This window comes from Falco rusticolus, chromosome 1, assembly GCF_015220075.1.
Source record: "Falco rusticolus isolate bFalRus1 chromosome 1, bFalRus1.pri, whole genome shotgun sequence".
Classification (NCBI taxonomy): Eukaryota; Metazoa; Chordata; class Aves; order Falconiformes; family Falconidae; genus Falco; species Falco rusticolus.
In genome coordinates this window covers 106,373,830-106,386,555 of record NC_051187.1, presented here as the reverse complement: position 1 = coordinate 106,386,555, position 12,726 = coordinate 106,373,830, and the positions used below count along the sequence as shown (strand labels likewise).

Here is a 12,726-nt window from a genome sequence, read left to right as displayed (position 1 = left end):
CAGTTACTTCATGTCTTAGTGACAGGAGGAAATGCTCATCACAAGTTTTGATACTCCTGCATTTTAGTGTAGGTTACACTTGGCTCATCTATAAAAATATAGTGAAGGCTAGTGTGCCTGAACTGAAGAAATAATTTTTCTGTTAAATTATGCTTCCTTTTTATTTTATCCAATTCAGTATTTGTACTTTCGATACTGGTTGCATAATGCTTGTATCCAATTGGAAAGTCTCTGGGAGAGGTACTTCTAGGTTTGTTCATCAAGATTTTAGATTCCTATGTAGAAATTACTGTAACAATGTGTCAGCAAACATCTCTGGGTGCTAGACTAAGTTATTTACTGCCATAAATTTCCCAGTTCGTTTTGGGATTTACTTCCATCAGGTTTTGAGTCTCTAAATGAATTATCTCTGAGGAACTTGCAGAAAGTTTACTTTCTGAGATACCACAATGTATGAAAATTGGGCTTGTTTATGTTTGCAGTAATAAATATGTCAATATGGTGTCTTTGAGACAGGCTGCAGAATGTGCTGGAAAATTGTTTATCTTCCATTCTTCATTGCCAACTGCAGAGGCACCAGGAAAGCTGAGAAACAGAGATGACAAAAAACTACTCAATACAGATAAAGAAAAGGTATTTTCTACTATCGAGTTAACCAGAGACTGCGATTACACTGAATTTCTCTAATAGGGCCCCTATCTTTTTTCATTTATTTTCTTTTACAAAGATGTGTTGTTTAATTATATAATAGTCCCATTCTGACTGTGCCCCAGTGATGTATTGATCCTGGCCCTGCAGGAACCCCACAGCCCAGCTACAGTAGAGCAGCCATTCCTATCAATCAGTGAAGGAAACCACCCAGCAGCAAGTGATTCCGCCCACCCAGAGCCTTTGCTGCTGCCTGTTCAGCGACTTAGTTCTCTGAGAACGTACCGAGTTGGTTCGCTGCATGCGGGTGTTACGGGCAGGGGCAACATGGTTTTAATCAAATCCATGCCCTCGCTTAAAAATTCCACTGCAAACTTCTGTTCTTCAAGTGGGCGTTTGGGTTGCGGTTGGCTACCAATGGTATCTAACATTACGATGCTTGTATTTTGTAATTCTCTGCAGACACTCTTCCAGCCCCAGGTGAATTCTTACGAGGCCTTAGCCAGGGACTGTGTGGCTAATGGCTGTTGCGTGAACTTGTTCCTCTTCCCGAATCAGTATGTGGACGTAGCCTCCATGGGTCTCGTCACAATGTACACTGGAGGAACATTGTACAAGTACAACAATTTCCAGGTACAGGTTTCCTGCCTTTCAGATAGTAACACCTGGGGATTTGTTGTTTTTCTTTTGTTTCAGTGTGTGCTTTGACATTTAACATAAAAGTAGAGTGATGCTAGAAAACTTACTTACAAAATCCAGGGGATAAAATTCAAACTTTGAGATTACAGATCAGGCTCAAATACTTACCTTGAAACAGCAATAAGCTGGTCTGTTTCAACATTAAATTTGCTTACTGAAACTTGCTGGCATCAGAGTTGGGGAAGTCCATTGATCTGGTATATACAGAAAAAAATGTTTATGAAGACCCCCAGAAAAGCTGTAACACTTGTTTAAAATTTCACGAGTGTCTCTCTGGGGAGCAGGGGACTTTCTCATGTCAGGAGCTGACCTGCAAAAGCATTTTTTGTGGAGTCAGCAAGGCTACTCTGGTCCCTAAGGCTATGCCATAAACCCTAGCTAGACAGCAAGGTTAAGGGCAAGGATGGATGTCGCTGGGGATAATTGGATTGTTAACAAAACAACAATCAACATTTTTAAAAAATCTTTTTGAAAGGAAACGAGAGATGTTCGGTGTGAACAGTACAGATTTGCTGGTGGGGTCACGGGGCGGGAGCAGGCTGGGTTTCTGCTGTGCTTCTGCCATCCAGTGGCCAACTGCAACGCCGCTTTTGCTCTGTGTTTCTAGCTCGATGCTGACAGCCCACAGTTCTTAAGTGACCTCAGGAAGGACATCGAAAAAAAGACGGGATTTGATGCAATAATGAGGGTTCGGACAAGTACAGGTAACGGTACCGGCTGGGAATGAAAATATTAATGCGTATGACAATACATAATTTCAAATAACAGTGCTGCACAGATCACTTGTAAGATTAGGCAAACTTTTACCTTCGTTTATGTGCCTCTTGAAAGGTAACTGCATAAACTGATAAAATGCATGAAAATGTCCTTCCTTTATGTATCTCCATAATAATTAATATTCAAATACGGGTAAGGCTTCTAATTGTTACACATACGTCTTGGATTGCAAGTGAGTTGTATAACAACGTGTTGCTGCTGGACACTTACATGTTCACATTTACATGTTCCTTCATTTTCATACTTCAAATGACATTGCTGTGTCTACTTTTCACAGACACATAGTGGCCAGGCCAAGAGTCCTGGGTAGGCTTGGAGTCACAGCGCAGACCTGTGACCCAGCAGCTTCTCCTTCTCACCCAACTGTCAAAAACTGCCATCGGCAAGGGCAGTCGGAGGGACCCCCTGAGGCTGCAAATCCCTGAGGGAACACAGTTCCCATTTCAGTTGGCAAAATTGCCTGACCATAAAAAGAAAGTTACAAAATAATGTGAATTTTATTTGCCATTTCTTAACAAAGTTGTTTTGTTTTAATCTGGGTGTAGGCTTCAGGGCTACAGACTTCTTTGGTGCCATTTACATGAACAACACCACAGATGTGGAGATGGCAGCAGTTGACTGTGACAAGGCAGTGACAGTGGAGTTCAAACATGATGACAAATTGAATGAAGACAGTGGAGCCCTAATTCAGGTAAGAAAACACTTACATACATGTAACATCACGAAATTGTGAGCAAGAATTTCTGCAGCCTTAACAGAAAAAATTAGTGTAGGGCTGATGGGAGCAAGGCACAGCTTGCACAGAGTCTAATGACATAATACTAGTAATAAACAAAGATTTTAATTAACTAGCCAAAGGTTGCATCTCACCTCAGAAGCACAAACAATGCCTCTCACCACAGTCAGTGTGTTCACGCATGTTCTATTCAGGGATACCAAAATGCTTTCTAAATGCACACTGAGTCCTCGTCAGCTGTGATTCTTGTCTGTTTCACTAAGTTTATTTGGAGTACAAGATTCGTTACTGCTTATAGGGAAACCGCTACTGCTGTGGCATTCCTTGTGACACCTCTGTTCCAGAGCAGCTCTCTGTTGCGAACATCACTTCTGACCCTAGGACTTCCCAGGACCCACCAGCGATGGGATCTGTGCAGTGACAGTTCTCCCTTGCAAATGGTCACCTGGCTGCCCTGCTCCCTTGGTCTGAGGCACAGGAGTGCTCAGAGCCCCGCAGCACTCGCTTCTTCCTGCCTTAGTCCACAGTGCAACGGTTCCCAGAAACGCCACTTGGGCAATAACTGATATTTCTCTGCGTAAATGGCCAGCAGACTTGTGAAACATCTTTTGTCAGGGAGCATCCCACCTGTTGCCAGATAATGGGAGGTGGTTTTTTACTACTCTGGATGTGTAGTCATGACCTTTTTTTTGTTTAATGACAGAAAATGTTATAGCTTGCAAGGTTTTAAACTTTAAGCCACACAATTATCTGAACTTTTTCTGTTCTGCTTGCCTTTTAGTTTGCCAGCTAGTTGGCTCTTCGTTTTAGTATTAAATACATTTCATATGTCAGCAGTTAACCCCTGTAAGAAAACAGCACCGTGAAACAGCCAGTTTGGTATGGCTGAAATGCTGCTGCCTAGAGCCATGGTGCTGCTACATACGCCATGCAGATGTTGCATTTACAGCTCTTTCATATGACAGCTACTTGTGGAAGTATCTATTGCAAGGCAGACCACAGTACCCTGGGTCTGCGTTTGCCCTGCAGGCTTTGGGTCATACAATACACTGAAGTAGCGTTGGAGTTGTAAGGGAATTCTTAAATGACACCCTCAATTTTTAATATGGAAGCCCACGGTAGATGCAGGATACATGGGTTAGCAGAATCTCTCATGTCGCTTCATAAGCAACTTACCCATGTAAAAAGAACCACTCAGCTTTTCAAGATGGGGAAGTTTTTCTTGCAGTGTTTTTACCAAGAGCTGATGTGATGGGCAGAGTACTTCTCAGCAAGCTTCTTTAGCTCTCCTATTATGTCTTTTCAGATACTTATTTGAACTGTTCAGACATTACACAATTAATAACTAACCAATTTACATTCAGTGGTCTCTTATTTTCAGATGATGCCATCAGGGTGTAACAAGTGAGAGTAATAACCCTTTCCATCAGTCATAATATTTTTTATAATTTTAATATTAGTGACTTTTATAATGTGTAATATACTTCCGTTAAAAATACAGGTCTGTTGGTCCTACAGAGGACAGCAGCATTTCAAGGCAAAGCCATCTTCAGAAGTAATTATGTGCCTTTTACGCACAAAGTAGGTGGCTCTTGCACGACAGAAGCTTTTTATTTTGAAATAAATGTTAATTTGTTCCTCTGTTGCAGTGTGCTGTCCTTTACACATCAGTAAGCGGACAAAGAAGACTTCGCATACACAATATAGGTTTAAATTGTAGCTCCCAGTTAGCTGATGTCTACAAGACTTGTGAGACAGATGCGCTTATCAACTTCTTTGCTAAGTCAGGTAAAGCTATAACAGACTGATTTAGTTTCCTTTTTTACTTTGGGGGGGTGGAAGAAAGGGAACTGAAGTGATTACCTAGGGGGGAATTTGCCTGCTCCCAGCCCAAGCAACTTTTAAGTATTATACGATTGAAAAGACAAATGTATTAGATATTGTTGCCATACTGCCATGCAAGTAGTGCTTGTGAGGTTAGTCAGGAACGTGTAATGCACAGACGGTATAGGCACAGTATAGAATGGACATCCTAGCATAGTGTTGGAGGTTTGGGGGGTGGGCGTTGGCAAAGGTGAATCACCATCCTCCAAGATGCTGTCTGTAAAACAAGGCTAAAATTAAAGAGCCACAGCCATCAGGTTAGTAAAACCAGAAGCTAGCAGAATATAGATAGTTCAAGAGTATGTGTCCATCTTTAGCACGCTCTTTTATTCTTCTGTGCTTGTAGCTTTTAAAGCTATCCTAAGCCAGCCACTGAAGACGGTCAGAGAGATCCTGGTGAGCCAGACAGCTCACATGCTGGCATGCTACAGGAAGAACTGTGCCAGCCCGTCAGCAGTAAGCCAGGTAAAACACATCTGAACTCAGCCCTCCCCCTGCCACAGCTGAGCGATCACCCCTGCAATATCAGCAGTGCCAGAAAGGGAAATTTCAGGACAGACTTCCCCTTTTCTTTCAAATATAATGAATGACAGGTGGGATTCAATGGTGGCAATTACAACACACGGAGGATGAACAAATGGCAGTGCCACTGAGGCCACTGATGACCGTATTCACACAGAGGAGCTGAGGCAGCCTCTTCCTTCCTGCTGGAATTACAGGCTGACTCACAAAGCTTTCCTGTTTTCTTCTTACATTGTTAAAGATTTCAGTATTCTAATTTTTGACGAATAAGACGTTGGTGTTAAAAAATGAAAATAACATTATCTTAGCAAACAATCTGAATTTGTAGGTAGGTGTCTCAGGTGTGCTGGAATGACAAATACCTGAGGTCTAGATGGGGCCAAACTCCAGGGGGGGGGCGCGGGTGGCAAAGTGGCTAGAAATCCATGGTGCTTAAGGTAACAGTCTGTTAACTCCTTTATTTACTAAGGGTAGGTAGAAGCTCTGGAGCCTGATTACTTACATTGCACGCTAATGGAAGATTCTGTCAAGGCATTGCTATTATTTTCAGCCTGTTCTTCTATATATTCAGAACATTTGGGGAGGTCTGACTGAACCAACAGTTAAGTGTTTTCAGATCCTTTCAGCAACTCTCTAACAGGTCTTTTTCTGTTTCAAACAATTACCCAAAGATGGCTGAACTAAATCCAAATCCTCTAAGCATTTGAATTTTAACTTCTAAAGGCGATGGGGATTCCTGAGTTGCCAGGAAATTAGATTTGGGACACTGTAATAATTAGAGGGCAGGAATGGTTGGCTTTGACACTTCTGAACAACAGCTGGCAGGTCTGTAGATTAATGCTGAAGTTAATAGGAAGGGCAAAGGACCGACAATGTTGGAAGCATCTGATTTAGATTATTTTTTTAATCTCTTCTGAACTGTATTTGGTAATTCTTTCTTCTTTTTGAATGTAATGTATAGATTAGAATTATTGGCACATCCTAATTATATGACTTAAAATTCAGTGCTCTAGGAAAAGCAACAGTTGTTTCCTTTTACATTATCCCTCTCTACGTACTGACAGTTCAGCTTGGAGAAGACTAAGGCTTTCGCATACCATGCACTGCTTCCAGTAATCAAAAACTGGAATTTATTCACATCCAGACCTGTCCTGTCTGATTTGAAATGGCACATACAAAGTCGTTCTCTAGGCTTTTTTCCTCTTTAATCAAAGAAAACAAGCAGCGGTTTATTTAAATGTTTGAAAGTCCAGGTCTCGTTCCCAAGCACATGGGCTCTATTAACTAACAAGCTTCCTCTGCCTCTCAGCTCATCCTTCCGGATGCAATGAAGGTGCTGCCAGTGTACATGAACTGTCTGCTGAAGAGCTGTGTGCTAGTTGGCAGGCCAGAAATTGCAACCGACGAGAGAGCTTACCATCGGCAGCTGGTCATGGCTATGGGGGTGGCCGACACACAGTTGTTCTTCTATCCGCAGCTCCTGCCCATTGTGAGTATGTTGTCTGCACAGCTGCTCATTTTCAGGGGAGCCATTTGCACTGTGCTGTGGTTTTATAATTGCGCAGATGCAGAAAAGATTCTGTCTCCTGGGCAAGTGTTACACTACCGTGCTGGATTATGTTTTTACTGTGGTGTAATTACTAGTTGAACTACATTGAGGAGGGAGGGTGGAACCTCTAGCGTAATGGAAAAGTAACGCTGTCAGTCATCAGCATCCTCAAAGAATCTCACTGTACTTTTAGCAAGGTTTTTGTCCAGGTTAACGAAAGATGCCAGCTTCAGTAAAGATCAATACAGTGTGCAAGTGTCTCCCCACTGACGTCAGGTGTCCCTTTGCGCACACTGTGGTAACTGGAAAAGAAGAGGTGGTTTGATTTCCAATTCCTCTAATCGGGAAAGGAACCACTAAGATGTACTAAACCTTTCAATAGTTACTTTTCAGTATCTACTAAGAGCTTTAGTCATCTTGAAGTTACCAAGTCCACAACGCCTGTGCATTTCTGCCCCACAGCACAGCCTGGACCTGAAAAGTGACACTGTCCCAGCTGCTGTCCGCTGCTCTGAGGAACGTCTGTCAGAAGGAGGGGCCTTCCTTCTGGCCAACGGTCTGAGTCTGTTCCTGTGGCTGGGAGTCAGCGCGCCCCCCGAGCTCATCCAAGGGCTATTCAACGTGCCATCCTTTGCACACATCAGCGCGGAGGCTGTGAGTAGACAGAGACTAGTCCCTTTTTCAGAACTGATGATTTAGTAAGGCCAGGCTGCTAATCTGAGAAACTACTAAGGTAGATTTTCATCATTGAACTAAAAGCAGAAACAGATGACCAGCAGAAGGTGCTAAGACATCAGAAGTGTCTTAATATACATAAAAGTTTAGTAAAGTGTTCAGAATGTAAAAGCTTACAGGAGAGAAGCTTTCACAACATTTTTAAACCTTCTTAAATTTTCACTGTTGCAGATACTGAAAGTCCTAATGAATGTGTATTGCTGAAATTGGAATAAAGCACTTTGCAATAGTTGACATTTCTTATGATAATGAATTTTCATATAGTTATTATTGTATATTGAAAAATGGTTTAGACAAATGAGAGACATTTTTGTGAAGGAGATGGCATCTCCCAGTTTAGAATGAAATCCACAGTAACTTGCATATCAGCAGCTAGCCTTGACTAAATTCCTAAGAAAGAGATGTGACTGGAATACAACCACCTGCCATGCTTTCCTCCCAACAGACATCGCTGCCTGACCTGGATAGTCCATTTTCTAAGAAACTGAAGTCAATACTGGAGCATATCCAGAGCCAGAAGCCCTACACTATGAAGGTAAATTCTCTCTGCCTCAACTCATTCTCCAGAAGAGCACTACCGGTTTTGACAGAACTCATCAGTAACCATAAAAGTTTTTCCACACCAGGAATTTTCCTGTACCTCAGCAGCGAGTTCCAGCATGCACTGTAGGCACAAGCATCTCAAATGTGCCCATTCTTAATCAAAAGAAACTGTTCAGAGGTAGTAGAGTCTCGAGGTTACCATTTTAAATCTGGAAACCTCAATTCACACTAGTGTCTCTCTCCTGTGTTCATAAATACTGGAACAGAGAGATTGATTAGTTTGGGTTCCCGGCCTGCCCCCAGCAGCATACGGTAATAGACAGAGGAAGAGGGTACTGCCATGTGGTATAACTATATCCTAAAAATACACATCTCTTATCTTTTCAGCTGGTTATAGTGAAACAGCGGGAGCAGCCAGAGATGCTTTTCCGACAGTTCCTAGTAGAAGACAAGAGTATTTATGGAGGGCCTTCTTACGTGGATTTCTTATGCTGTGTTCACAAGGAGATCTGCCAGCTGCTCAGTTAAGGAAACTCAATTATAATTCATCTTTCCTTATTTTCTAAGAGGGACAGTCACTGGTGCCTGAAGGCTGGCCCACAGCTCCACTGCAGCCAGAGGAATATTCTGCTGTGCTTTAGTGAACCTTTGCTGTGCTCTTTTTGTACAGTTTCACCTCACACATCCTCTCTCTGAGTATTTAGCTTACTTATTGAGCTGTAGGATAGGAAGTTCTGCACTCAGGTATTAATCTTCTGGGAGTCCTGACTCTTTCTCTTAGTGCATTGCCAGATTTCAAACTGTCAACACTTCAAAGCATATGGTATGCATTTATCAATTTAGAAAACTCTTTAATTACTCCTTTTGCTAGTCGTAAGTTGTACAAGAGCCAGGAAACGTGCTAAAAACTTATACAGAAGTGGAAAAAAATTAAAAAACACTGCTTTTTCTAAGTGAAGGCATACAGTTGAATCAGATTTGTAGTAATCATGTGGTTCAACGTTGAGTACTTCTTCACAGAAAGCTAATCTCTAAAAAGTAATCCTTTTTCCTGGAAGGGACAAGTATTACTTTCTACAGAAACGGAGCTCTGGGTCACCTTCCACACGCGGCATTATCCAGGACACAGAGACGCCTTCATTTATAACTGGACTTGAGGAAACTTAACCAATCCGTTTGGCCAATAATGCTGCACTGTTACGGTACACGTCTCGAGTGTTAAGGGCAGCAATTAATTTAGCATACTATTTAATTGCATTTTAGAAATCAAACATTGTATTTAGTACATTTGCTAACTGGAATATTCCAAATACAACTTTGATAACATCTGTCCCTCAGAATTTCAGTGGCAGGTCAACGGTAAGGACAGTTGACATATTAACCAAAGGTGGTTTGTGGTGCTATAAAAAGCAAGCCTCTTGTTTAATACCAGTTCTATTACAGTGACCTCCTCTCGCATGACTGATTTATTCAACAGTCACCACTTTGAGAAATAAGCCTCTGCTAATCTCAATATTTAAGGTAGAATTTAGAAGCCAAAGTCTTTGGAAGAGCTGTTTACCTCAGATACTTCATCAGTTTGTATCTTTAGGACCAGTGCCTCTGCACGTGAGGTTTGAACTTTTCCAAACTTGAAAAGCTCATTACAAACATCCGTGTTTCAGAGAAAGCAAAACACCCTCAAAAGTAAGGGTAAGAGTTGGGACTCATTTAAAAAAAAAAAAAAAAGTGCCTTTAGACATGATAGTGTTGCTACTTAGTCATTGTAATATCCAAGATGATAAGCAGTCAGGATGCATATTTTTTAGTTTGACAGCTTATCGAAAGAGTTTTATCTGTGTGCATTGACTGAAAGCTCTTGAAATAAGTGGCTATATCACAAAAGGATCCTCGGACTGAATTCAGCTGCCGAGACAAGCACTTTTTAGCTGAACACTACCCTGTAAAAAGTATTTGTTGCCATTCCAAAGCAGTGTACTTTGTAAAGTGACACCAGCAACTCTATGTATAAAGAAATAAGCAATTATTAAATATAATCATCATGTATGTTTATTCTTGAAACTATGTTATCTTCATTTTTTTAAATGCTCTTTCTCTACCAAAAGCTCTCAAGCACCTCTTAAAACTGTAGCATCTGAACTAGTACCCCATGTCAGGACAGAGGCTGCTTTAGTACAGCTAGCAACGAAAACTGGCCTCAGGGTTCCTGCCCTCCAGCCCTGCTGAACCAAGTCCGTGTCAACTGCAGCGCATGGGAGTGTCCCCTCAGAGGCAGGAAACTGGGGAGCTGCTCACCTAGACAGCTCCCGCCGCAGCCACGCTTGCCCAGAACCCATTTCCTTACCTTATTCCATGGAGTTTGCCAATGGCCCGAAGCTTGTGTCTGCGCCAGAGCTGCAGGCATCTTCTCCTTGGCCAGCGCAGGCCACGCAAGCACCACTGACCAGCTGCTTTTGGGCACCCCCCTTCACACCCAGACGGCTGGAGCGAAGCCTAGATGCCACTGCGCACTGGCAAAGCCAAGGGAACACCAGGATTTCAGGCACAGTGGTGCTACATAGAACCAAGCTGCAGTAAGACAAAGCTATTTACATGTGCACAGCTAATTCGTCAGTGCTCCAGCCTTTCACATGCAGTTAATTTTACCTACATGAGGACATCACCATGGCTAAGCCAGCACAGAGATACAGACATGTCGATACAGCAGCTCCTGCAGCAGTCGTGGAAGTTACCACACATACTGCAGGTGCAAGTCTTGTCTCCAGCATAAATGGCAGGACTGTAATATTCAACTCTGATTTATAGTATAGGTCTTTTTTCTTTTTTTCCTTTGCAATTGCTGCAATAGTTGTAATCACTTCAAGTTTCACCGCAGAACTTACCTGCTTGCTTTAACACCCACAAGAACGACCATAACCTGACAAGGATTAGTGAGCTTTCCTCCACGTTGGTAAGTTGACCTTCATCCCATTACACTGGGCAACTGCCATGAGAACAATACAGTTGCCGCTGACTTTACTGATTCTAGAAGGAGAAATTGTTTTTTCTACTGTACACACAAGCTGTGGGTTGGTCTGTCACTTTTAGTTACTCAATGTATCCTTAAAACAAGGATCATTCAAGAAATAAGGCTTGAAGTCTTCATTAGTTCTTTTCTAAAGTGCATTCTGGATATTCCTTTTCCCTCCAAGTTTTTAAAACAAATATTTGAGTATCTAAAATTCATCACTTAATGCCGTTTAATTCCCATTGTCAAATCACAACTCGTCTTTTAATTTTCAGACCAGTTCCCACTCCATGGAGCGAGATAACTCCAGTACCTTGTCAGTGCCATTATCAAATCCTTCACTTAATTCATACAGGGTCTAAGATATTCAAAGCACTAAAAGCCTCTCCCAGAACAGTGAGACAAGAGCTAGACATCCCGTCAAGACTGGTGGCTTCATGCCTTTCATAAAATTGGAGAAGAAGAAACTTATTTTTTTTATCTCCAAGTCAGTCTTCATTGTGGTAAATAAAAGTATTCATCAGTTCACTGATCATGAGCTTTAGCTTCCTATTAAAGCATTGCAACTGAGAAATTAACTGACAAACTGGTAATGAAATTAAAAGCTTTTCATCTCTAGACGCCACTTTAGCTATGGTCCAAATCAACAATGTTTAAAAAATGTCCTCATGTTTTTACTGTATAACTAATACAAAAATACTACGGGATTTTCCAAGTATCACCTCCACAGCCCCGAGTATGTGACACACAGCCTTTGGGTACACGCACCCAGGCACTCCTGTCTTACCTTGACAGGCAACCTCCCACTGGTGAACCACCACCTTCAGATTATGGCCGGCCGGTATCTCATCACAGGGGCTGTGTGGAAAGCTCTATCTCCTTGTCTGTTAACCTCAATTAAAAAAGTACAGTCAGTTGCTTGTTAACAACGTGTACATTACAGTTCCCTGGAGAAGTTGGCCCAGCCAGGTAGATCCAATCCAGCACCCTCTGGTGCAGTATCCTTTTTTCCTTACGCTACACTTTAGCTGTTTCAGCTTGGAGGGCAAAAAAATGAAGAATCTTAACTCTGCACAATCAAGCGGGATTTATTTAGTGGAATTCTTTTTACAAGACCACGTGCAATTAATTTCCCAAGTCACTGACATCTTGAGCAGCACCCCAACTTTTGCAAACGGATAGATGCACATCTCAACCAGTTATTTTTGAGTCTCCTCTTCAGTGTAAGCCTGATCTACGTTAGAGCAGCCTGTGCACTGAACTGAGCTATGGACATGTAATTAAAGGCTGGAAATGGGAATCAACATCATCTACTAACAGAAGGGAGAAAAAAAAAAAAAAAAAAAGAGAGAGAGATTCAAGAGATATCCAGCAGCACAAAAGCAACCTTCCTAAGGTTAAGCACCTCCAGCATTTACTTCTCAAGTAAAAACTTGATTACGGCAAAAGCATGAGGAAGTTTTCTTCCTGTGGCACTTCTGCCAGCTGCTGTTCCATGCAGTCTCGGGCAGGCCGCTGCATCAGCACTACCCCTAAAACACCCCGCCCCCAAATCCAGCTGCTCTTCAGGTGTGCATGTGTAACAAGAAACAAACGGTCACCCACAGTCAACCACAGACGAGCTGT

The 12,726-nt window shown here is 42.1% G+C and overlaps 2 protein-coding genes across 5 annotated transcripts in view; one reads left to right on the top strand and one right to left on the bottom strand.

The window, feature by feature from the left end:
• SEC24D (SEC24 homolog D, COPII coat complex component) overlaps nt 1–12,446 on the top strand; it is a 66,370-nt gene extending 53,924 nt beyond the window's left edge. For 3 of the 4 annotated variants that reach the window (XM_037394307.1, XM_037394318.1, XM_037394327.1), the window contains 10 exons: nt 517–633; nt 1,111–1,281; nt 1,955–2,051; nt 2,670–2,815; nt 4,510–4,648; nt 5,091–5,209; nt 6,576–6,755; nt 7,278–7,469; nt 7,996–8,085; nt 8,481–8,621. In XM_037394307.1, the coding sequence (XP_037250204.1) occupies nt 517–633; nt 1,111–1,281; nt 1,955–2,051; nt 2,670–2,815; nt 4,510–4,648; nt 5,091–5,209; nt 6,576–6,755; nt 7,278–7,469; nt 7,996–8,085; nt 8,481–8,621 (1,392 nt within the window). Of the gene's footprint in view, nt 1–516; nt 634–1,110; nt 1,282–1,954; nt 2,052–2,669; nt 2,816–4,509; nt 4,649–5,090; nt 5,210–6,575; nt 6,756–7,277; nt 7,470–7,995; nt 8,086–8,480 lie in introns of all 4 variants that reach the window. The other variant, XM_037394301.1, reaches the window with a different exon arrangement.
• The window catches only part of METTL14 (methyltransferase like 14), a 65,662-nt gene that overhangs the window by 1,948 nt on the left and 50,988 nt on the right, over nt 1–12,726 (bottom strand). Inside the window, exon 12 of the mRNA XM_037394365.1 lies at nt 1,456–1,541. Within this exon, the coding sequence (XP_037250262.1) occupies nt 1,489–1,541 (53 nt within the window). The 3' untranslated portion in view covers nt 1,456–1,488. The remainder of the gene's footprint in view (nt 1–1,455; nt 1,542–12,726) is intronic.